At 37.1% G+C, this 26,723-nt stretch overlaps 1 protein-coding gene across 1 annotated transcript in view; it reads left to right on the top strand.

Moving 5' to 3' along the window:
• The window catches only part of SPATA16 (spermatogenesis associated 16), a gene marked incomplete at both ends in the record, with an annotated part of 238,626 nt that overhangs the window by 97,039 nt on the left and 114,864 nt on the right, over positions 1-26,723 (top strand). Inside the window, one exon of the mRNA XM_080696395.1 lies at positions 3,017-3,106. Coding sequence (XP_080552521.1) covers positions 3,017-3,106 — 90 coding nt within the window. The remainder of the gene's footprint in view (positions 1-3,016; positions 3,107-26,723) is intronic.

Here is a 26,723-nt window from a genome sequence, read left to right on the forward strand (position 1 = left end):
TTTATCAGGAAGAATAAACATGTTAACTAACTAATCTTATTATAAAGAAGATGTTAAACAGATTTTTTTTCCTTTCTAGAAATTAAAGGGTATTGTAAAATAGAAATAATTAAAGCAATTTCAGCCACATAAATAAAAGCATGGAATACAAATTCCAGCCAGAGATTCAGGTGTTGATATAAACCTGTTATTTGACAAAGGTGGCGTATCACATTAATGAAATGATAAACCATTTATCAAGTGAATTGAGAAACAGGATATAATTACTAATAAACATGTATTATTACAATGTACTCATATTCTGACATCATTGTTTTACAAACTTAGAACTTGATAAAAGCAGCACACATTAAATGATGTGAACTTTAATATAAAGATAACTTTTAAAGAGTTGATAAATGAACAAAAGCATAAGACATCATATAATTACAAACTGATTTAAAAATAAACATTTAGCCAGGCGTGGTGGCACACACTTGTAATCCCAGCATTTGGGAGGCTGAGACAGGAGGATTACAGTTTGAGGACAGCCTCAGCTATTTGAGTGAGGCCCTTGGCAACTCATTGAGACCTTGTTTCAAAATAAAGAATAAAAAATATAGGGCTGGGGGGTATAGCTTGGAGGTAGAATGCCCCTGGGTTCTATCCCCAGTACCATGAAAAAAAAAATTAGCTCTTATAAAATTTATTATTCTCCAGGATCCCATTATCATAGAAAGGGGCTAATCAACTAAGTGAGCAATCATTACCTGTTACCAACACTAATTCCATTCTTCTGACAAAAATTCAATGACTTCTATAATTTAGCTGTTCTCTCTAACATGGTTCTTGTTTTTGACCAGAAGTCCTATCGGAATAGATAAATCAGAGTTATTTTCTATGTGATAAAATCAAACTAATCAGCACAGAGACCTCTCTCTGATTACAATTACAGTTTTCTCCACTGTAGCCACAGCAAGATTGTCCACATTGATCATAAGCAACCTCATGCATCTCCCCAAGTGTCATCAAGTGACAAATTACTAGGAACTCTCCGAAGGATAAATCACCATTTCTTCTGAAAGTTGCACACAACACAGTAAATAAAAATATATATTTAAAAAGATATGCCATTACAAATCATCAATAAGTTAATAAAATTGTAAACACCAAGCTTTACAACTACTACTAGTAGTTGGATGCCAAATATTGATAAGGGAATATTGTAAGCATGTTGAATATTGCAATCGTTAGAGTCAGAATAATATATTTCCAGATGCAACATCTCTTTCAAAGTGTCTAAATATTCTTTGCCTTCAGGGTAGAGACTTTGCCTTCAGGGTAGAGACTAAGTATGTGTCTTTTTGGGTTTCCTCTGATTCAGTTGAGACTCAGGGCAGGCGCCATTATGGTTTTAAAAAATTAGCCTAAAAATAAACTCATGTTTTCTATTTTTTTCAAAATCAAAGGGGGCTCCTAACTACAAGCAATTATTTATAAAAAAAATATTTAATCAAACCTGGGCAAAGAGACCATTCAAGATTTAACCAAAAGTATTCCTACAAGTGCATTTTTGTGAGTGAGTTTCTGTGATGGAAATGTATTTTACTTGATGTGTTTGAGTCCTCAGAATAAATGTTTTTTATAAAAATTTGATTAGCTCTTCATAAAATATGAAGGGTCTTTTATTTTCCTAAAAAGACCAAAAGTAAATGATTTTTATAGTAATTTAATTATTATTGAGACTAATGACAGGATTAGTATGACCTTAGTCATACTAGTATGACAGGATTAGTATGATTGCTAATTCAGTGACTCATATCAAGATTTGGAGCTGTAAGTTATGGTAAAAATAGGAAATTTGAATTATTTGTTACATTATAAATTATCATAGAGAGCCGGGCATGGTGGCTCACACTTGTAATCCCAGTGCTTGGGAGGCTGAGACAGGAGGATCACACAGGTTCAAAGCTAGCCTCAGCTACTTAGACCCTGTTTCAAAATAAAGTAAAAAAAAGGTCTGGGAGTATAGCCTGGAGGTAGACAAGCCCCTGGGTTCCACCCCCTGGTTCCACCATAAAAAGAAAAGAAAATTATCAATTATCATAGAGATACCTGTGTTACCTCCAAACTTTTCAAAAGATTATTTTTTAAATTTCATCTTTTAATAAAATCTTGAGACAGTTCTTATACTATATACCTCACCAATTTTCACTACCCACAGAAAACTCTCCTCCACCACTTTAACGCCCTCTCCTGCCTCTCTCTTTTTTTTTTAGACTTTTTCCTCACTTCTCTTTTTGGCAGTCCGTCCTTCAATCTAATCAATTTTGTCAAAAATCACTTGTTTGACAAGCCAGATTTTTTGTTTGTTTGTTGTTGTTGTTTTGTTTTGTTTTCAATTTTTGTTATTCTGGGGACTAAACCTAGGGGAAAATCTATGTCTGAGCTGTACCCCCCAGCAATTTTTTATTATTTATTTATTTATTTATTTATTTAGTGGTACTGGGGTTCCTGGAAACCCTTCTACCTCCGGGTTACACTTCCATACCTATTTCTATGCTTTTTTTAAAATTTTGAAACAGGGTCTTTTAAGCCAGCAAGCCTGGCTCCGAACCTTCACGATCCTCCTGTCTCCGCCTCTCAAGCGTGGGGATTACAAGCGTGCACCACCGCGCCCGGCTTTATTTTTATTTTGAAATAAGGTCTTACTAAGTTTCTGAGGCTGGCCTGGAACCTATGATCCTCCTAAGAACCTATGACTCCCAAGAATACAACACCCAGCTGACAAATCAAGATTCTTGGAAAGCAATCCCAGCATTTGGGAGGCTGAGACCAGAGGATTGCGGTTCAAAGACAGTCTCAGCTACTTAGTGAGGTCCTCCACAACTTAGTGAGACCCTGTTTCAAAATAAAGAATAAAAAATAGAGTAAGGGGGTGTAGCTTAGAGGTAGAATGCCCCTGGGTTCCATCCCTAGACCATCAAAAAAAAAAAAATCTAGTAACATTTACATTTCTTTCTCCCCTCTCTCACAGGAGCATTGTTTTAAACCCAGCCTATTTCCGAAACCATCTTCGTCAAGCAACAGTGTTTAGATGTCTGGAGAGATATTCAGAAGCTGCCCGGTATGTTTGTTTTAACTTTGTGAAGATTTATTTACAGTTAATTTTGTTCTAAGATTCTGGTAATAGCATAAGAGAACTTTCCATTTCTCTCATGGAATATGATTTTACCTAAATTATTGTCTTATAAATGTCAAAACAACAATTATTGACTATCTTTTTCTTTAATTAAAGTTATTCCATGTTCATAACTCTTAGCAAAATTCAAACTTTCCAGCCATGAGGTCATTGATAATGATGGGAAAGCTTTCATAGATATTCTAAGTGAACTTGACCTCTTGCTCTTGAGAATATTCCCAGCCAGATGGTAATGACTCACTTTCTGGAGAGGAAATGGAAAGATCCCAGAAGTTCATTTCCAAAGAACATGGTGCCAGTTAGGTAACACCAAGATTGTTAGTGTTCCCTCTTGGACCCTAAAGTGTTTGAAAAGTAACCTAGTGAAGATGCTCCTAATATTCTCATCCCAAGTCTAGACTTATGGCAAAGAATGCCAAGATTTGTATAAAGGCCTCAATGCTACACTCTGAATTTCTTCTCATACATGACAACCAAAGATTTTTTTTCTTCTGGGATCAAGCTTATCATATTGGATTCCTATTGCCTTTGGGGAATTTTTTTCAGAGTTTTCCTCGTCTGACAGTGTACACAAATTGATGTTACTAACTATCCCATTTTACCACTCCATTAATCCAGTAAGAAAATGTGAGTACTTTAGAATTACTCCAAAAAATCTACAGTAATAGGATTGGGTGCGTAAGTTGCAGATAGCTACTGCCTCTAGTATATTTGTAAATAACACTTTCTTTGAAATTGGAAGCAGGAGTTGAAATGGAGGATAACACTGTCAGTCCCAAAAATTTGACACCATAAGTTGACGTGAATTCCGTATCTGTAAGTTGGTTCCAGGTGCTGCTTGAGCTCAGTGAAATGATCTCATGAGAGGCAAAGTTAATCTCTGCTGCTGTCATTTTGCACTTAAATAACAAGCATGACACTCTATTTTCTTACCTGTGTGGTAATATCCACTTTGAAAAATTAAAATAGGTGTTTGTTATTTTTTTCTATCCTCTTTCTGAATGTGTTTTGCCTAATGTACTCACATATGACTTCCTACTTTTTATTTCCTCCACTGAATTGTGGCTGGCTTGTTTTCTGCCCATATATTTTATCTGACTGTGAAGGGCATGGGGGGAGATTACAAGGTAATAACGAGCATCTTTCGGCCCCACAGTTCAAAAAGGAAAAGGTAACCAGCTATAAATGAAGCTAATGTTTAGGTTCTTCATAAACAGAAAATAGTTATCTGCAAAATAGCATTCCTTAAGAAGTGATCTACTAAAGTATCACGAATCCAACCAAAAGACCAATGGAAGTGCAGATATCCCTTCAGAACTAAATTTCTAATGCTAATGGTGTGCTTGTGCAGCCTCTAAAGAACGGATGGTTAAATATTCAGAAATGTTGAGAGAGCCAGTTGTTAAACTATCAAATAAATAATCAATTCTGGGTGAATTTATCTGTGGTAATTGGTGAATGCTACAAATTTAGAAATTTTTTGTTTGTATTTTAGAAAACCTAGGTATCAGCAAACCATTGACTTTAACTCAAATGTGTCAGACATTATTATTTGATCCAAAGTGGAGACAGAAATTATTTATGGGTCCTAAACCAAACAAATAAGCAGAAAAATTAAAAATTAGAAATGTGTCAATATTAATCACATAAAATTTACACTCGATGTTCCATTGTTCTTGACTTGTATCTCCCTGCAGTGAAATAGACATATCTATTTAGTATCACTTGATGACTTTACAATGCTTCTTGTGAACATTACTGATAATCATTGCTTATGCTCTTGCTTTCATGAAGTAAATAAAATTATCAGATATAATGTTTCTATCTTGGTTTTATTGGCAATTATAATCCTCCATATGAAGTATACATTATCTTCTCTCCCACCCCTAAGGGAAAGAATGCTTTAAACTGTGAGTATGAATACCTTAGTGATTCTTAGCAATAGCAATTCTAATGTAAATCAAAATATATGGCATTCATTTTCTCAACCAATCATAAAGATTTGGGTGGCTTGCTTTAGGCCTTTTACAGCTGCACTATATGAAAACTCATACACCAAGGATATTTCCTCCAGGATGCTAATTATAGTAGCAACCTAGAGGACTATCCAACAAATGCCCCTATGTTGGAAGCATGGTCCCCAGTGCAACAAGACTCAGAGCTAGGGCATTTAGGCAATTAGTGGATGTTGAGGACTGTAACCTCATTAGTGGATTAATTCATTTGAATGGATTTACTAAGGGATGGGGCATGGCTGAAGGAAGTAGGTCATTGGGAGCTAGTGTGGCCTTAGGGACTATATTTGTCCATTGTCCTTTCTTGCCTCTCTCTTTCTGCTTCCTAGCTGACATGAGGTGAGCAACTCTCCTCCCCCATGCCCTCCCACCATGATGTTTTTGCTTTAGAGCTAACCAACCAGGGCCTGAATCTCTACAATCCTGAGCCAAGTAACCCTTTTATACTCTAAGTTGTTCTTGTCAGGTAATTTGGTCACAGCAACAAAAAGCTGGCTAAAAGGAAGGCCAAATAATTATGTTATTGGTATTAATTATCATCTACCAAATACTAAAGACTATTGTTATGCAATTTTAAAGACCAGAAAGGATGATTCCCAATAAAGTAGACCAGCCAGTATCTTATCCAAAATAATGTGTTTAAAAGCAATCCCTAAGCCAGGCGTGGTGGCGCAAGCTTGTAAATCCCCATGCTTGGGAGGCTGAGACAGGAGGATCACACAAGTTTGAAGCCAGCCTCAGCTACTTAGTGAGGCTCTCAGTAACTTAGACCCTGTTTCCAAATAAAATATAAAATAGGTCACGGAGTATATCCTGGAGGTAGAAAACCTCTGGGTTATACCCCCAGTACCACCAAAATAATAAAAAATAAAGCAGTCCCTGGAAATTTGAATATCTGAGGTTTTCTGAGCCTAATCACCCTCACTTGGGGAGGGATTCCCAATTATTAAGTCAGAGAGATTTCTAAGACAGCCTCATAAGAGCCCAGACTCTACACTGGAGAGGATAGAGAAAATGCTACTCTTTGTGGTTAAATGGAAGGCATCCATTAGATAAATTCTAATACAACAGATAAATTCCTTCATGTGTTAATGTATATTTAGTAACATCCTACTGGCAGAAAGATCAAGAATCTATAGATGGCAAAAACTGAATAAAATTAGGGACATTTTATTATGGTTTAGTCCCTACAGAAATTTTAGATGTCCTGAGGTGACAGCTGGCACTGGTTACATTGATAAAATCATATTTTCTATCACAAAACTAAATTAAAGTTTCTTTAACAGACTAACACCCCATTCCAATCCCAAAGAATCAGCCACCCTGTGAATCTTTACCTAAAATAATAACTAACCTATCTCTTTAACAAACTGTATTTCTTCTTCTTCTTCTTCTTCTTCTTCTTCTTCTTCTTCTTCTTCTTCTTCTTCTTCTTCTTCTTCTTCCTCCTCCTCCTCCTCCTCCTCCTCCTCCTCCTCCTCCTCTTCTTCCTCTCTTCCTCCTCCTCCTCCTCCTCCTCATCCTTCTTCTTCTTCCTCTTCTTCTTCTTCTTCTTCTTCTTCTTCTTCTTCTTCTTCTTCTTCTTCTTCTTCTTCTTCTTCTCTCCTTCTCCTCCTTCTTCTTTTCATTGCTAAAGATTGAATTTAGGGGCATTCTACCTCGAGCTACACCTCCAGCCCCATTTTTTCTTCTTTATTTTTAAACAGGATCTCACTAAGTTGCAGAGGGTCTTACTAAGTAGCTGAGGCTGGCTGTGAACCATGATCCTCCTGTCTCATCCTCCCAAATGCTGGTATTACAAGTGTGCACCACCATGCCTAGCTACTGTATTTCTATTCATATAAAAATACCTGTATTGATATTGATTGTCTTTTCTTAAATCTTCAAAGACCACACCCCCCCACACACACATACACACACACACACACAACCATTTGGCACTACTTTTATGAGAGAAATATGCACAGACATAAAACATAAAACAAGTCAATACTGACTATTCTGTGAACAGACCCAAAGAATAATAACTTTGACAAATGAGTGACATAGTGACTTTTATCTCCATATCCCCAATGACTAACTCAGAGACTGAAATAGACTAAAGCACCAGTTAAGGGGCTAGGAATTTGTTTTATTTAATTTTTATTTTTTATAAGTGGAACATATTGAAAGTGGTGTACATTTACATTGTGCTTTGTGCCCTTCCCCCTCCCTTTCCCTCCCCCCCAATAGAGAGTGACCAGGTTAACCATGTTGTATTTATGCTATTACACACATTCGTATGTAGCTCCTCCATTGAACAACCTCAGCTTTCTTCCTCTCCTATCCTTCCATTCAAGCTTTGCTGAGATTTCAAGGGGCTAGGAATTAATTTAGCTAGTTTTTGAGTCCATGGTAGTATGTGGTTGATCACCATCCAGATATATTAATTAGTAAGTATATATTACATAAAACTAGTAGAACCTCAGTTGAAAAATAAATATATAGCATTGAAGATCACATAATAGTATGCTTTCTACTACAGTGAAAATCTATAAGAAAAAAGATAACACTGCAAAGTATCTTTAACGCACTGTGCAAACAAGTGTTAAACAAAAAGCAAACAGAAGTTTGAAGTAAAGGAGGAAATGCAACAAAGCCATCATTGATGAAGATTAGCTATGTATTTCTAAATATGTGAAGCAGACATTGGGCTCTAGAGCAGTAACAACACTCTCAAAAGTTATCAAAGCCTAGGCAGATGATGTGTAATTATAAATTATAAAACATTCTATGGACTTCAGTGAACTGGAGATTACTACCTAGAGTGAATATGTAATTTACCTTTCAAACTAGACATTTGTGATACCAGAAAAACCTCATAAGACAGGAGTGTCCCATGATGCCAGCCATGTGGCCACTCTACCTCTGGCTTCCCACAGGGAGTGGCTCTTCTCAAGTTTCTCTGATGCTGCTATTTGGGAATGTATACTCAGTATTGAGTATCTTTTCAGCCTCCAAGAGAAAGTATACATTGAGAGCTTTTCAGGACAGTTATTAACTTTTAAATACTGGCAGTTATTTTGTTTTTTCCAAAAACAGTCTCATCTTAAGTTGAAATAGTCTCATTCACAAAAATATAATTTGCCAAAATGATCAACTTACCAAATGACCAATTTGCAGAATTCACCAACTTTAAAGGTCACTAAAAAATAATTTAAGAAATAGTCTTAATATACTTAATATATAATTTTCTTATTAATATATTTATATTAACATATTGAGAAATTTAAAACTTTAGATAATTTTCAGTGTTTCAAGAGCTAACATCATAAAATGGTTGATTTTTATTGCTATGTTCTTGCATGTGTGATTATTATTCTATTATACTGTGTGTGTGTGTGTGTGTGTGTGTGTGTGTGTGTGTGTGTGTGTTACTGGGGATTGAACTCAGAGACATTCTACCTCTAAGCTACACTTCAGGCTCTATTTTATTTTTTATTTTTTTGTTTATTTTGAAGTATGGTCTCACTAAGTTTCTGAGGGTCTTGCTAAGTTACTGAGGCTGGCTTTGAATCTGCAATCCTCTTGTATCAGTACCTTTCAAGTACTGGGATCACTGGTGTGTGCCACTATGCCTAGCAATTTTTCTATTGTTATTGAATACATTCTATGACTATTTTTTCTTATAAATATAGCCAAAATTATAATTTAAAGGTTTATTCTGATGTCTTTCCAAAATTTTAATAGTAAATTTATGTTCTTTTTTTTTTTTGGTACTTGGGTTTCTGGAAACCCTTCTACCTCCAGGCTACACTCCCAGACCTATTTTATATTTTTATTTGGAAACAGGGTCTCTTAAGCCAGCAAGGCTGGCTTCGAACCTGTGTGATCCTCCTGTCTCCACCTCCCAAGTGCGGGGATTACAAGTGTGCACCACCACACCCTGCGCAAAATTTATGTTCTTAATAGTTCATCACTTTAAGATATTTTTCAGTTCATATCCAGTGACCAAATTTTCCTAATAAATAAAATATATTTTAAACTACTTACAACATTTGCAACAATTCATATTTAGTGAGACCACTATAAGAACTCTATGCTTTATTTCTTAAACCCAGAGCAGCCAAGGAGGGGGACTCAGCAACAAATATCTAGCAAAATCCTGGCTGCAGATGACACAAAGGAAAACAGAGCATCTTCAGGACTCCTATACATTTTCCAGAGGGTTAAAAACAATCCCATCCTTAGTAAGTAAACATACTAGTAAATTTGACCAACTGATGCATCAACTTAGAGCCCACAGTAGGCTGTGGACCGCAGCATCTGATCTGCTGCCTGAATCAGCTCCTCTGTTCCAACTTAAAATGAGAACCAAAGTTTAATCACTCCTAGGCAAAGACTAAACTTCCTCCCAGCAGCAAGAGAATTTCTTCCTATGTCAGATTCTCTGCTAGACTACTTGGAGAAATATTTTAATATAAAGCCAATTGTCCTTCACCATAAAAAGATGTATTTTATAGAATTCAATACAACAGTTAATAGTTAACGCACTGTTTGGTCTATTTTCTTATTTTGCAATGTTCTTATTTAATATCATAGCATATTACATGAAGACATTAATGCCATTAGCACAGGAGTGGGTTAGTTAGTTATGGAAGTGATTATCTAAAAATATAAGTTCTGCCCCTGTCCCTCCACCATCACAGGTATGATACACGTGCTCTATTGTCCTTCTTCCTTTCACCATGAGATGATACAGACCCTCTCCAAATTTGGTCCCCTGGTCTTGGACTTTTCAGTTTCCAGAACTCTAAAATAAATCTCTGTTTTTTTTGTTTTTTATTATATATCCCAGTCTCAAGTATTCTGTTGTAACACCACAAAATGAACTAAGACTGCATTTACATTTACCGCGATCCTCTGGTCTCAGCCTCCCGAATGCCACTAAGCTCGGCAATAAGCTATTTTTAATGTATCTCATCAGTCTATGAGCTCTTCTTAATCCTCCTCCACAGCTGCCATTGCTTTAAGTGATTGGAGATCACATTAGCTTTTCTTCTGTTTTATCTCAACACTGAGATTGAGATTTCTTGGAATACTTGACTTTTCTAGAAAACTACTGTCTGGATGAGTGTACAATAAAAAAAACTTCAAAGGCAAATGCCTTGAAAAACAGAATATTTTAAATAAATAATCAACTATGACTAAGGTATGACAAATTAGTGTTATCAGTTTTCCAATGAGGTTTGGGTTTTATGTGGGAATCAAAGTATCCCAGAGTTGTTTCTTTTTTGCCAAGTGGTATGTTTCTATTGAACCAAGTTAAGTATCAGTGTATTAAGTTGCATTAACCTATAGCTACCCTCACTGCCAACCTTGAATAGTAGAGGTTAGTAGAAGCGGGTTCCCTGCAGGGATTCTTGAAAGCCATCAGGAGGGTAGGGTGTTAGGTATTTTTCTCCTTCTCCTCCTTCTCCTCCTCCTCCCCCCGCCTCTTTCTTTTCTTCAAAGTTGATCCTGCTGGAAATAATGCATATATAAATCACAATCTGCCAAGACTGATCCAAAAATAAATTGAAGTGTTCAGAAATCTAGTAATATAAAATAGTGACGTTTCTGTAGATAAGCAATCACTCAGGAGCAGTATTACAACAGCAAGCAGGAAGAAACTGTGTCAGCTTTTTTCATGTCATGGAACTCTATGCTTTCAAATGAGATTATTATGTACCTTGAAAAGGAAGAAAATATTCTGACAGGTAGACTTCAGACAAGTGATTCTGAAGAGATGATAGTAGTGTTGGAAGTTTATTTGAACTTAGTTCTGAATCAATCTGAAGAATAAAATCCATTTATTCATCATGCAAGATGCTGAAAATGCATCGCAGATGTATCTTGGCTGAAATAAGTTCTCATTTATGCGTACAAATAGAATGAATGAAGCCTGGAAACTAAGTTTTAGTCCTAAACTGGCCATCTGCCTTTAGAGTCTACTTTTTCTTTATTGAGAGCACTTCACCATGCCCAGAGCAGATTTAGTGTGGTCTGGCATTAGTCATATTAACATATATGTTGGAAGATTATCTTTTGGAGATTTATGTCTTGGAAGACAAGCATGATGACTTCACCACTAAGTAATTTTCCTATTCCCTAAATGTCACAAATCTGTATAAACCTTAATCTAAGCATTGCAAAAATGTTCCGTCTTATTGTGTGATTTGTAAAACCGACATTAATAGAGACATATTTAGTCATTTTCCATGGCTTAAGTCAAACGTCACTTTTAAACCACACCTCATCTAATTGTCAGGTAAGTAGTAAAAGTACAGTATTTGTGATGTCAATGAAAAAAGTAAAACTTAAAATATAGTAAAATTTCAAGTTTTAGCCATCTCTGTGTCTTGAGGATAAAAAGTTGCAGAATATTTACATTTACATTTACAGTCTAATCTCATCACAGAAAATACTAATTAAAGTTTTACAATGATAGCAGGTGGCTAAAGAAAAGCAGGTTGCCTTAAGAAAACTTGTACTTTTTGGACATGTTCCAAATTATAAATAAAGTATTGCAGAGAAATATAATATTTTCTATAAAAATGTAGAAAAAATCTTTTTTAAAACTCAGGTCATTGGTATGAACATCCATAAATTCGTCTGAAAAAAACACATAGATTGACTTTGTGAATTCCTCCATATTACACTCATGTTTATAATGATAACTATTTTTGTTCCTTTTCTCTTTTTAATGTTATGCTAGAAATTTGCATTATCTATAGATATTTCTAAAGTAATTGATAAGTGCAAAGTTTTTAAACTGTGTGTACCTTCTGCAAATAGTGGCCTTAAAAACCTGTAGTAGAGTACAAAGAAACATTTTTATTTTTTATATAAATCTCACTTTGCATCCTAAAAATAAGTAGGTGAAGCAATGAAAACTACAGAAAAAATAGGAGGCCCCAAGACAGCATACTCCACGTGTGAAAGAACAAATGTCTTTTCCTCCCTTTCAATTAGATGTTCACCTGATTCTACATTTTCTATAAAAATGGAATGTGGGGGACCAATTAAGCATAGAGATGTTTGACCCAAAGGAACTAGGGTTTAACTCTAAGAGTTGCATGCTATATTTAAGTGTTGCCAAGTGAATTAGAGTTTAATCTGCAGATGCTAAAAGTAGGATAAATAGCACTAAGCCTGTGTGCTTTCAATCTGTAAATTGGAGATAATAATAGCATCTATGTGACAGAGGTTATTATGAGGATAGAAATTTATATCAACCACTTAGCACAGTGCTTGGCGCGTCAGAAACTCTCCATAAAAAAATGAGCTCTGAGTGCTTTAGTTGTGGTTAACAATTAGAGCTCTTTTAAGACAGATGCAGTTACCTCAAGAGATGAGTTTCTCAACACTGAAACCAAAATGTGTTGAGTAATCAATTGCTTAGTCTTGATGTTGCACCACGAGACCATTAAATCCTAAGAGTGCTTTGGGGAAGCCCACTGCTAATGTTGAGATTACAAGGAATTAAAAGGGGCAAAGATTCTTTTAATTATATTTATAAATATGGTGAAAATTTTTGCATCCTGAGTGATTAATTAGTGTCAATTAATCCTTAAGGGCCTTAAAATATAGAATACCCCAAAATGTATAGAAAAAATTTAAATAGATGAAGAGAAGTATTGGGTTACCCTGTTATGACTCCATTTCTTCCCTCCCTCCTTTCCTTCATGTTATTCAATCATAGCAATGTCCTGAAAAAGATCAGGTTGGAAATTCTAATAGCACATTGCCAGGAACAGACTGAAAATCCTGTCCTATTTTTTAATACTGGCATCCGTTCATCACACTATTATGCACATAAATTAATCATGATTCCACTAATTGTGAAGATTGCTTATAAGACCAAAGTTGTTTCTGGATCTATCTGCTAAAAATTCATCTATATAAGAGAAATATAGTCAAGCCAAAGAGAGGTGTGCTCTACTCCCGGAGCTGTAAATGACTAGCTCTGTGTGACTTTGGGCAAGTTAACTGACTTTCAATTTCCTCAACCATAAAATTGAAATAAGAATAGCATGTTATAAAGTAATAATGATGATTAAATGAAATAATGAATATGAAACATTAACCTCCGTGCTTGGCACATAGTAAACCCTCCATTAATTATTGCTGCTGCTGCTGTTATCATTGTTTAAAGTTTTGGAGAAAGGTATTTAATACCTTAATGCTTCTGTTCAGTGAAACTTTGATATGAAAATTACATTTCTGCTACCACTTCAACTTAAATCAGCTTTAGCAGTCATATCTACAACCCTCTACTCTATGCCAACCTTTGTCAGTTGCTTTATGTATAATCTGTGCATTATTTTTGTTCCCCATAATTGCAAAGAAGTTATGGCCTGCATGTTGCAGGTGAAGAAACTGTATCTAAAGTTTAAATAACTCAATAGAAATAATACAGCTGATAAATAGCCAATCTGAAATTTGAGCTTAATTTTATGTCAAGACCCAGACTACTGAATGAAAGGATATAGCAGTACTTTTTCATATTTGTCATTTAAGTGAGTTTGAGGTAATACTTTCATGTCTTATTTTCATTGTATTAGTTACTAATTAGATTTTTGCATTTTAATGTTTATTAGCCAATCATGTCCTCTCTCTTTTGGAAAATGCTCATTTAGAGCTTTATCTTTTTTTTTTTTTTTTGGTACTGGGGATGGAACCCAGGGGCATCCTATCTCTGAGCTTTATTTTGAAACAGAGTCTGACTGAGTTGCAGAGGGCCTCACTAAGTAGAAGCTGAGGCTGTCGGTGAACCGTGATCCTCCTGTTTCAGCCTCCCAAGTACTGGGATTACAAGAGTGTGCCAACACGCCTGGCTCAAATTGTTTGTCTTTTTGTCATTGAATCTTAGCATCTCTCATAGATTCTGGATACAAATAACACTTTATAATATGTATTGTAGGCAATTTCTAGTTTTAAGAAGATATTCTTAAATAATATCTGCTGATAAAAATAAGCTTAAGGAAGTATCATTATTTTAGTCAAATATAATCAGGTTCCTTTATGATTTTAGTGTTTTGACTTTTAAGAAATCCTTCTCTATCCCAAGCTCATTAGTATATTCTTCTCTATTGTCTATAGAAGTTTAAAGTTGCCTTTAAAGTTTTGACCTAAAGCCACAGTAATTGATTTTTATGCATGGTATGAGTTAGGGATCTGTTATTCCTGCCTTCACCTCATTAGATAAACAATTATCTTAACAACATAATATTAAATTCTTTTTCTATAAATATAAATACTGAAGTGTATAATCTATACTGCTTCAATGTCAATATCAGTTTTCTATATATGGACATGTTTATTTTTGGTCTCTAGTCTACTTATTGTCTGTTGCTTTACCCAAAATGCACTGTCTTACATAGAATATTTTTTAAATGTTTCTTGATATCTAACAAAGCAAATTTATCCAACTGATTCTGTTTCAGAACTGCATTGTTTATTGGCCTTTTGCTCTTCTGTATAAGTTGTAGAAAGAATTAGAATTCCAAGCCAGGATAATGCAGGTTCTGGATAGACTTTCTTACCAACAAAGTCTAACCAAGGAAGCCTGTCCTACTTTTCCTGGGCTTCCACCAAGATCCACAGCCAAGACTGACATTATCTCCACTATCTTATTCTGCAAGTTTCTCCTAATTGTTTTGCTGAGTTTCTTGTTTTGTTTTGTTTTGTTATTGTGTTTGTTTGTTTTTGTGGTACTAGGAATGGAATCCAGGGACATTCTACCTCTGGCCTATACCTTCAGCCCTATTTTTTATTTTTTATTTTTTACTTTATTTGGAAACAGGGTCTCACTAAGTTGCTGAGAGCCTCACTAAGTAGCTGAGGCTGGCTTCGAACCTGTGCGATCCTCCTGTCTCAACCTCCCAAGCGCGGGGATTACAAGCGTGCGCCACCACACCCGGCTTTTATTTTTTATTTTGAAACATGATCTCACTAAGTTGTGGAGGGCCTCACTAAGGAGCTGAGACCTGCTGAAAACCTGCAATCCTCCTTTATCAGCCTCCCAAATATTGAGATTACAAGCATGTGCCACAAGCCTGGCTGAGTTTGTTGTTTCTTAAGAAGTTTTTTAAATGGGTGATCTATTCAGTCTTCATTCTGTTTAGGCTCTAGGTTTTGTCTGATTTCTCCTTCCTACATATTATATTAAAACAAAGTTACACAGTTGGAACTGCAGATCAGTGGTGAAGCATTTGTCTAGCATAGGCAAGACCCTGGGTTTGTGCCCTAGTACCACAATTAAAAAAAAAAAAAACTCACACACAATTACTAGGTCACTAAAAAATATTAACAGGTATTTTTAGAAAAATATAGTGTTTTAGTCTTTGCTTACAAAACACTACTAATATAATTCTACCCATGGATTGTTAATGCCTGTTAGTCACAAGAACTACACAGAAGGACCTTGCAGTGGCCAAAGCTAAAATAATTTGAATTTTTTTTTCTTTTAAATTTTTTTATTGGTGCATTATATTCAAACATCATATTGGGGTAAAAAACTTGTGTGTACAAACATGTACTCATCAATGATTTAACCCCTAACCAATTCCCACCCCATTCCCTCCCTGTCCCTCCCTCCTTGCTTGGCTTAGTGACTGACTTCGATATGTTTAAGTACATTGTGTGTTTTAGAGATTTTCCTCTTTCCCCCTCCTTTCTCCTCCTTTAGATTGTCTTGTTTGCTCCTCTATAGGATTTCCTCTTTCAAGAGTTCCTCCTATGACCCATTTTTCCCTAACTCTCACATATTAGGGAAAGCATCTGATTTCTTATTTTTTGTGACTGATTAATCTCACTTAGCATAATGTCCTCCAGTTCCATCCATTTCCCTGAAAATGATGTAATTGAGTTTTTTTTTATGGCTGAGTAAAATTCCATTGTGTACATATCCCACAGTTTTGTAATCCATTCATTTTTTGATGGACATCTTGGGTGGTTCCATAGTTTGGCTATGGTGAATTGTGCAGCTATGAACATAGATACACATGCATTAGTTTGGTCGTTTGGTTTCTTTTCTTTTGGGTAGATACCCAATAGTGGTATTGCTGGATCAAATGGTAGATTTGTTCCCATTCTTCTGAGGATTCTCCATACTGTTTTCCAAAATGGTTGCACTAATTTGCAGTCCCACCAACAATGTCTTAGAGTTCCCACTTCTCCACATCCTCGCCAGCATCTGTTGTTGTTTGTGTTTTGAATGATGGCCATTCTAGTTGGAGTTAGGTGAAATCTCAGGGTAGTTTTGATTTGCATCTCTCTGAATGCCATTTACATTAAGTGTGATTATAGAGATAATTTTTAATTCCCAACATGTTAAGATCTTATTTCTTTTTGAGATACTGTTTATTCTTCTTTGCTTAGTTGTCTGCTGGATGGGAATTCTTGTTTCTTTGGATCTGGCATGTATTACCCGTTTCCACTTAGCAGTTAATCTCCTTGAGTATTTTCTCTAGCTCTGGTTTTGAAGACATAAATTCCTTCAGTTCCTGTTTGTCATGGAAGCTTCTTATTTCCCCATCTAATTTGATGGATAGTTTTGCTGGGTAGGAAATTTTTGGCTGGAAGTTGTTTTCTTTCAGAGTTTGGAATATGTTACTCCAAGCCCTTCTGGCTTTCATAACTTGGTTTGGAAGTCTGGAGTGATTCTAATTGGTTTCCTCTGAATGTAACATGGCCTTTTGTTTTTGTTGCCTTTAAGATTCTCTCCTTGGCTTCCACATTAGTCATTTTGACAATTATGTGGCGTGGGGATCCTCTTCTCTGATCCTGTCTAAAGGGAGTTCTATAAGTTTCCTGGACCTGTGTATCGACCTCTTGCTCTATGTTTGGAAAATTTTCTGCTATTACTTCCTTGAAGAGATTATTGATCCCTTTGGTTTCACCTTCTTTTCCCTCCTCTATTCCAATTATTCTTAGGTTAGCTCTCTTAAAATGGGCCCATATTTCTTCAATGTCAGATTCCTGCTGTCGGATTTTTTTTTTAATTAGAAACTATGCATTCATTTTTGGAATGATCATAATCAAGAAGCGAGATTCTATTCTCAATGTGGTCTAATCTGTTGTTTATACTTTGAATTGAGGCCTTTAATTCAATGATTGCATTCTTTATCTCTTTTTGACTCTCTCTGAATTCTTTTCGAAAGTCCTCTATTATTTCTACAGTTATTTTCCTGATTTGATCTTCTAGACATCTTCGGATTTCTGTGTTATCAGATTCTGATGTTGTGGGGTTGTGGGCATTCACTGCTCCACTGTTATTTCTCTTTCCCATGATTTTGGAAGTTTGTGCCTTCTCTAGGTTCCTCTCTGGGTCACTATGAGTTCACTTAAGATGCTCTGGATCTCGAGTCTGTGGTATCTCAGTCACCACTACTTCTTTATTGGGTTGTATCACAAAGTCTCAGACCCAGGGAGTCAATGGAGGCTGCCCAGACCGTGGGGGGTGCCAAGTTGGGCGTTCTCCAGCAGGGAGTTGTGACTATGGTGTGATATCTCTGCTACCGCCACTTCCCCCACTGGGTTGCACTGCTAAAATCTCTGACCAGGGAGACTATCTGCGCAAGTCCCTGGAAGTACAGTACTGGGATTTCTCCCCTAGGGGCCGCAATTTGACTCAGGTTGTTTAGTGCGCTGATGGAGCTATATTGAACTCGGTGGATTCACTGCTGCCGCCACTGGCAATATGGCACCACTGCCACGCCCTCGGCCGTGATGCGGCATATTTCTTCTCTGGTTCTGAGCTCCGCTCTGAGTCCCTGCCAGGTGTGCTGTGCTCAGCCCTTGGGAGCTTTAAATATTCCCTGCGCCGACAAAACTGCTGACTGCCACCCGACTGTTCAGCACCTACTCACCTCAGCTCACTGTCCACCCCTCCTCTCTGGAGCCTGGTGGCTGGTTGGGTGCGTCGGTCTTTAGCCGTCTGGTGAACTCGCCCCTTCTGCCGGCAGTAAGGTGCTGCTGTCGCGTCCTCGGCTGTGAGGTTGTCGTATTTCTTCTCTGGTTTTGAGCTCCGCTTAGTCCCTACGGGGTGTACTGATCCCAGCCCTTGTGAGCTTTAGATGCTCCTTGCACCGAAAAAACTGCTGACTGCCACCTGGCTGTTGAGCAGCGGCTCACCTTGGCTCGCTGTCCACCCCTCCTCTCTGGCGCGTGGTGGCTGGTTGAGTGCATTGGTCTAGAGCCATCTGGTGAACTCACCGCTGCCACCAGCAGTAAAGCACGCTGCTGCATCCTAGGCCGCAAGGCCAGCGTACCTCCTCTCTGGATTTGAGCTCCGTTCTGAGTTTCCCTTCTCTCTGGAGTCTGGTGGTGCTAGGGAAGATGTAGGCCGCTCCGCGGCTCTGGCCGCTCCGGCCACTTCGCGCTGCGGTTTCGGCTGCTCCGCGCTGTGGCTCTGGCCGCTCCAGCCACTCCGGCCACTTCGTGCCGCGGCTCCGGCTGCTCCACGCCACAGTGGCCATGGCACTTTGGGCTGGTTTCTTTCTGGTGTCTTGTTTTTCCAGCCCTCTTTTTCTCTGTCCCTTATATTTACAGTTTTTATTTCTTTGCTGGTGGTGGTTTCTGGCTCTGAAAGGCACTGGTTTTGTGGTAATAGAGTTCGATTGTTAGCGGGACTTCTAAGTGCCACTTTCCTCCGTCGCCATCTTCCTGGAAGTAAATAATTTGAATTTTAAACTAAGTATTGGTAGTATCAAATTATAACTCTCAGACTCCATTATAATATAAAATAATTTAATAAATAATTCTATGGAGGATAAAAAAAGACTCTTCTTTACAGAGGAATGCCAATTAATAAACACAGAAAGAATGAGAAAAATCATCATGGGAAAACACACCACAGTAATAATTGCTGCAGGCAAGATTCACTGACAGACTTGGTTTCCCAGTCTATAATATAAGAAACTTAGAAGTCACCATTCCATACTAATAAAGTTTGTTTGTTCAGCAAAATGCCAAACAAACTGAAAAAATATCAACATCTTTTTTTTTAATTTATCAGAGAAATAAGGTAACAGGGAGAGTAACAATTCTGAATTACAAAGTCTGAAACCTGTGAATTTCATTGGAGCATTATTTACCTGGGAGAAGGAAAATGTCCAACCCTCAGCCACCCTGTTGCATCTAAGGAAAAAAACAAAAGAAACAGCACAAAGCACTAGTGAATATCACAGTCCATGGGCACAGGTTCATTAAAAGACAGGCTTCATCATACCACAATTTCTCTTCCTTAATGACTTACCACTAAGTCCTTAATGGCTTAATCTCTCACAATTTCTTTTACCCAATACATTATATCACCTTGCAGTAAAAACCTTCAAGGCATGCTAAGACACACAGTGTTCAGAGAACAACTGAACAAGCAATGGAATCAGAGGCAGATGGCAGATATGGCAGAAGTGTCAGAATTATCAGACAAAATTTTAAACTATGATTAACTATGCTAAGGCTTTAATGAAAAAATATACAACATGCAGGAAAAGAAGAATAATATAAGCAGAAAGATGAAAATTTTACCAAAGAATTAAAAAATGGTAGAAATTAAAAATTGTTAAAGAATTAAGTTAGAGAAAGGCAGCCTTTTAAGTACTGGGAAAACTGGATATCCATATGTAGAAAATGAAACTAGGTCTCTGTCTCTCACCCTGCATAAAAATTAACTCAAAATGGATCAGAGCTAGTAAATATACCAGAAAAAAATTTTGAGCTTAAGAATACAACAATATAAACTTTCAAACCTGTAAAGCAGACTGAAAATAAAAACTAGAACAAAATATCCAACCACTTTGGAACAACTCCAAATGGTAAAAATATGTATAATAGGAATACCAGAAAGAGAAAGAAAATAGAAACATGTCACTTCCTAATGTGGAAAGGCAAAAAGGAAATTAAGCCCTTTTATACAGGTCTTAATCCCATTCTGAAGGGCCCACTTAACACATGCACAAGGCAGCTAAGGACTGTTCCGTGGAGATACTTGCAATAGAGTCATGAGGCAACCTGTCTTGGAGGTGAAGAAGCAGGTCCAATAATGCTCCATGTGCCTCCAGGGTGATTCTTGTCCTGGCTTCCACCTATCGTAATCTCAAAGCTACTTGGCCATACCTTTGATATTTTCTCTTAAACATCCTTTTCCAGTCTATACAACATTGCCAAGTCTGAGAATCCAAATATTTAAGTTTTATATTTTTTAAATTATAAGTTAATTTGTTTCTTTTCACATTTTATTCTAAGAAGTCAAGAAAGTCATACCTTTTCCTCAACATTTTGCTTAGAATTTTATTTCTGCCAAATATTCTATTTAATTTCTCATTAATTCACTTGGATATGAACAAAATTTTGCCAAGTCCTTTGCAACTTTATAACAGGAGTGACCTTTTCTCCAGTTTCCAGTACCATGTTTCTCATTTCTATCAGGAACCCCATCAAAATGGCCTTTGCTAATGTAACCACATAGATATTCTCTAAGAACAATAAGGCTCTGATCCAAATGCTAGGTCTTTAATGTACTTTTTAATTTTAAATAAATATTTGTAAACATTCAGTTATGAATGCTAAAAATATTAGGCAAGGGGGCACTCCAGCCGGGGCCCGGGTCACGGGACTCTGGGCCCTGGGCCAGACCACGTGTAGCATGCCAGACCCCTGGAGAAACCGGGCCCAGTACCCTGGGTCCCGGGCAGGGGTCGCACGGGGCACACCAGCTGGGGCCCCGGTCGCGGAACTCTGGGCTCCACATGTAGTAGTACAGAGCACACTGAATCCATGGGGAAACCAGGCCGGGTCACAGTGCTACTGAACGCCTGATCCCACTACCTCCTCAAACCACACATACTGTCTTCAGTATGGGCTCCAGCACAGCCCCCGCCCAGCACTGGCGGAGCACCTTCACAGAGGCTACAGCCATAGGCCCCAGAACAGACCTGGCCTAGGCCCAAACCTGTGCAGTCCCATCCAGAGGATCTGAGAAACAGCCAGGAGAAGGCACGGCCCATCCCAACTACTCAAAAAAAAAAAAAATCCAGTAATTTTAACCTGCAAGAGTCTCTGCAACACCCACAAAATGTGACATATCGAACCACAGACTTAAAAAGGATTTTGGGGAATGGCAACACTGCAACCCTGTGAACTGTCTAAGAGTCTGAAAGTGATCATAGAGCTTTGACATCCCAAACTTTGAGATTAGCCAAACCTCGGAGCCGCGCTGTTGGCGCAACAGAAGAGGCAACCACAGAGACACTGGGAAACCTGCAGGATTCCTGACATAGACCTGCTTTTCCCCCGGAGAACCAGGTCCAGAAGAACTACCAGCCCGTCAGAGCTTCTGATTGGGCTGCCAGCTACTCCACCATCACCCAATCCATACCACTTCAATGGGAAGACAACAGAAGAACAGGCCTGAAAATGGTGAAAATATGAGAACCAGGAATAGTGGAGAAATGACAGAAATCACAAATACTGACCTTTAAGAAATGCAAAAAGGGGAGTTCCAAAACTTGATCTACAATATGATGAAAGGATTTAAAACAAGTCTAGAGGAGGTGAAAGATGAGTTAGAAACATTAAGAAAGAATCAGAAAGAGGTCTGGAATGAAATGAAAGAGTCAATAAGTGAAATGAAGACAGCAATAGAAAGAAATTCTGGAAGATTAGATGAAATGGAAAACATAATATCAATGTTAGAAGACAGTACATCCAAAACCGAAAACATGGTCAGCAATCTACAGAAATCTTTACAGCAACAAAACCTAAACATCCAGCAAATATGGGATAATATGAAGTGTCCTAACTTACGGATAATAGGCATTGAAGAAGGGATAAAGGTACCAACCAAGGGCATCTGTAATCTCTTCAAAGAAATAATCTCAGAGAATTTTCCAAACATGGAAAGAGACTTGGATCTTCATGTCCAGGAGGCATATAGAACTCCATTGAGACAGGACCAAAGAAGGACCTCCCCACAACACATAATAACCAAAATGACCAACATAGAGGCCAAGTAAGGAATCCTAAAAGCAGTGAGAACAAAAGGACGGGAGACATATAGGGGCAAAACAATAAGAATAACCGAGACTATACAACCCAGGTCAGGAATGCTAGGAGAGACTGGTACGACATGATTCAGACCCTGGAAGAAAATAACTTCCAACCAAAGCTTATTTACCCAGCAAAACTACTATTCAAAATCAATGGGGAAACAAGTGTTTCAGGATAAACAGAATCTTAAAAAATTCATGAATTCAAAGCCTACACTAGAGAAAATTCTTAAAGAAATAAACCATAAAGAAGAAAAAAGAAGCATACTTCAGAACCAGATAAGAGAGGAAGTCAATAAGTGGGTCATTTAAGTAAAGAAGAAAGACCAATACATCCAGTAGTAGACAGAACATAAAATGGCAGAAAACAAAAATCATATTTCAATACCTCTTAACATCAAAGGACTTAACTCACCAATAAAAAGACATAGACTGGCAATGTGGATTAAGGAACATAATCTAAATATATGTTGTCTGCAAGAAACTCATGTTACAGCCAAAGACATTCACAGACTGAAAGTGAAAGGATGGAAAAAGATATACCATGCTATTGAAGACCATAAAAGAGCAGGTGCAGCAACCCTGATATCCAACAAAACAGACTTTAAACTAAAACACAATAGAAGAGACAAATCAGGGTACCTCCTTTTATTAAAAGGAACAAAACACCAAGTAGATATAATGAGAGTAAATATTTATGCCCCAAACATGGGTGCAACCACATTTGTACAACAAACTCTTCTGGACATCAGAACCCAAATAGACCTAAATACAATAATTCTGGGAGACTTTAATATGCCTCTCACACCACTGGATTGATCTTCAAGGCAAAAGATGAGTAAAGACTCTTTAGAACTAAAGAAAACCATAAACCAAATGGACCTAATAGACATTTACAGAATATTTCAGCCAGGAACTACAGAATACACATTCTTCTCAGCAGCCCATGGAACCTTCTCCAAAATAGACCACATACTGGGACACAAAGAAAGTGCCAGCAAATTCAAAAGATGTAATATAATTCCTTGCATCTTTTCAGACCATAATGGAATAAAAGTAGAAATCAACAACAGAAAACTCTAAAGAAATTATTCAAATACATGTAGATTGAATGATACACTATTGAATGATGAATGGGTAAGAGCAGAAGTTAGGGAAGAAATAAAGAAATTTATCGAAACAAATGAAAACAGAGACACAACCTACCAAAACCTATGGGACAATATGAAGGCAGTACTAAGAGGAAAGTCTATTGCATTGAGTGCCCACATAAGAAGGACAGAGAACCACCAAATAAAGAACCTAATGGCACAACTCAAGGACATAGAAAGTCTGCAACAGTCTATTTCCAAAGCCAGCAGAAGACAAGAAATCATCAAAATTAGAGCAGAAATAAATGAAATAGAGAACAAAAAAAACAATTCAAAGAATCAATAAAACAAAAAGTTGGTTCTTTGAAAAGATTAATAGAATTGATAAACCCCTGGCCAACCTAACCAAAAGAAAAAGAGAATCAACTCAAATTATCAAAATTAGAAATGAAAAAGGAGATATCACCACATATAGTGAAGAAATTCAAAATATTATCAGAAACTACTTCAAAAATTTATACTCCAATAGACTTGAAAACCTGGAAGAAATTGATAGATTTCTAAGCACAGTTAACCTACCTACACTCAGCCAAGAGGATATAACAATCCTAAACCAACCAATAGCAACCAAAGAAATAGAAACAACAATAAAAATTCTTCCACCAAAGAAAATCCCAGACCCAGATGGGTTTCCAGCTGAATTCTACAAAACCTTCAGTGAACAACTAATACCAATACTTCATAACTTGTTCTGGGAAATTGAAAAAGATGGAACTCTCCCAAATTCCTTCTATGAGGCCAGTATCACATTAATCCCCAAACCAAATAAAGATACTTCAAGAAAGGAAAACTACAGACCAATATCCTTAATGAACATAGATGCAAAAATTCTAAAGAAAATACTAGCTATATGCATTCAAAACTATATCAAGAGAATAATACGTCATGACCAAGTTGGTTTCATCCCAGAAAAACAAGGCTGGTTCAACATACGCAAATCAATACATGTTATTCACCACATAAATAGAACCAAGAACAAAAACCATATCATCATAGCAATAGATGCTGAAAAAGCATTCGACAAAATCCAACACCCATTTATGTTAAAAACACTGCAGAAAATTCGGATAGAAGGAATGTACTTCAATATCATTAAGGCAACATACTGTAAACCCAAAGCCAACATTATATTGAATGGGGAAAAACTGCAAGAATTTCCACTAAAGTCAGGAACAAGACAAGGATGCTCACCATCACCACTCCTTTTCATATAGTCCTTGAGACTCTTGCCGCAGCAATAAGACAAGAGAAGGAAATCAAAGGAATTCACATAGGAAGAGAGGAATTAAAATTATCCTTATTCACAGATGACATGATCCTTTATCTGGAAGACCCAAATAACTCAACCAAAAGACTTCTGGAGCTGATTGACAAATTCAGCAAAGTCGCAGGATACAAAATCAACCTAAATAAATCAATGGCTTTTCTTTACACCAACAATGAATCCACAATGAAAGAAACAAAGAAAACAATTCCATTCACTATAACCTCAAAACCAATAAAATATCTAGGAATAAACCTAACCCAAGACATAAAAGACCTCTACAACAAAAACTATAAAACATTAAAGAAAGAAATTGAAGAAGACCTTGGAAGATGGAAAGATCTCCCATGCTCATGGATAGGCAGAATAAATATCATCAAAATGGCCATTCTACCAAAACTGATCTATAGATTCAATGCTATTCCCATTAAAATACCAGCGACATTCTTCAGAGACCTAGAAAAATCAATCATGAACTTTATATGGAGAAAGAAAAGACCAAGAATAGCCAAAGCAATTCTCTGCATTAAGAAACATGCAGGAGGCATCACAATCCCAGACTTCAAATTATACTATAGAGCAATAGTAGCAAAAACAGCATGGTACTGGCACAATAACAGATATACTGACCAGTGGATTAGAATAGAAGATACAGAAATAAACCCACACATCTTTAGTCAATTAATCTTTGACAAAGGGGCCAAACTCATACGCTGGACAAAAGACAGCCTTTTCAAAAAATGGTGCTGGGAGAACTGGCTAGCCATTTGTAAAAAGACGAATCTAAACACCTATATCTCACCATGCACAGGAATCAACTCAAGATGGATCAAAGACTTAGAAATTAGACCTGAGACTGTGAGGTTAATAGAGAAAAGCATAGGTGGCACAGGCAGTAACTTTCTCAACAAAACCTCTAAAGCTCAGGAAATTAAAGCAGGAATTAACAAGTGGGATAGCATCAAACTTAAAAGTTTCTTCTCATCATAGGAAACCATCAATAACTTAAAGAGGAAGCCTACAGAATGGGAAAAGATCTTTACCAGCCACCACTCTGATAGGGGACTTATATCCAGGATATACAAAGAGCTCAAAAGACTCTACACTAGCAAAACAAACAACCCAATCAAGAAATGGGCAAATGAACTAAATAGACACTTCACAAAAGAAGAGATACAAAGAGCCAATAGACACATGAAAAGATGTTCTACATCATTGGCCATCAGGGAGATGCAAATCAAAACTACACTGAGATTCCATCTAACCCCAGAAAGAGTGGCAAGCATAAAGAAATCAAATAACAACAAATGCTGGTGAGGATGTGGGGGAAAAGAAACTCTTTTACACTATTGGTGGGAGTGCAAACTAGTTCAGCCACTATGGAGATCTGTGTGGAGATTCCTAAGAAAGCTAGGAATAGATCCACCATACAATCCAGCTCTACCACTCCTGGGTATTTTTCCAAAAGGTTTGAATTCAGAGAACTATAGCAACATATGCATACCTTTCTTCATAGCATCACAATTCGTAATAGCCAAAATATGGAACCAACCCAGATCCCCATCAACAAATGAATGGATTGCAAAACTCTGGGAAATACACACAATGGAATTCTACTCAGCCATAAAGAAGAGCAAAATCATACCATTTGCAAGAAAGTCCTAGAGAGCATTATGTTAAGTGAGACCAGCCAAGCACAGAAGGAGAAGGTACATATGTTTCCTCTAATATGCCCAAACTAGGGAACCTAGAGAATACCAGTGGGACTCCAGATAATGGAGGGAAAATACCAGCAAAGCTAGAATGGAAAGACAGAGGAAGAGGAAGGCTGAACTTGATTAACTAGGGTCCACATCCAAATATATGTAAAATTATGAATATGGCATGGTTACCGGGGACAATCATTGTTGGGAGGGGGGAAGGGAAAACAGGGGCAGGAGGGGGGAGCGGGCATCATGTATAATTTAAATGTATACCATTTATTATGTTCAACAAAAAATTAAAAAAATAAATAAATAAATAAATAAAAAATGTTTA

This window comes from Muscardinus avellanarius (assembly GCF_963383645.1).
Source record: "Muscardinus avellanarius genome assembly, chromosome: 5".
In the NCBI taxonomy this organism is placed as follows: Eukaryota; Metazoa; Chordata; class Mammalia; order Rodentia; family Gliridae; genus Muscardinus; species Muscardinus avellanarius.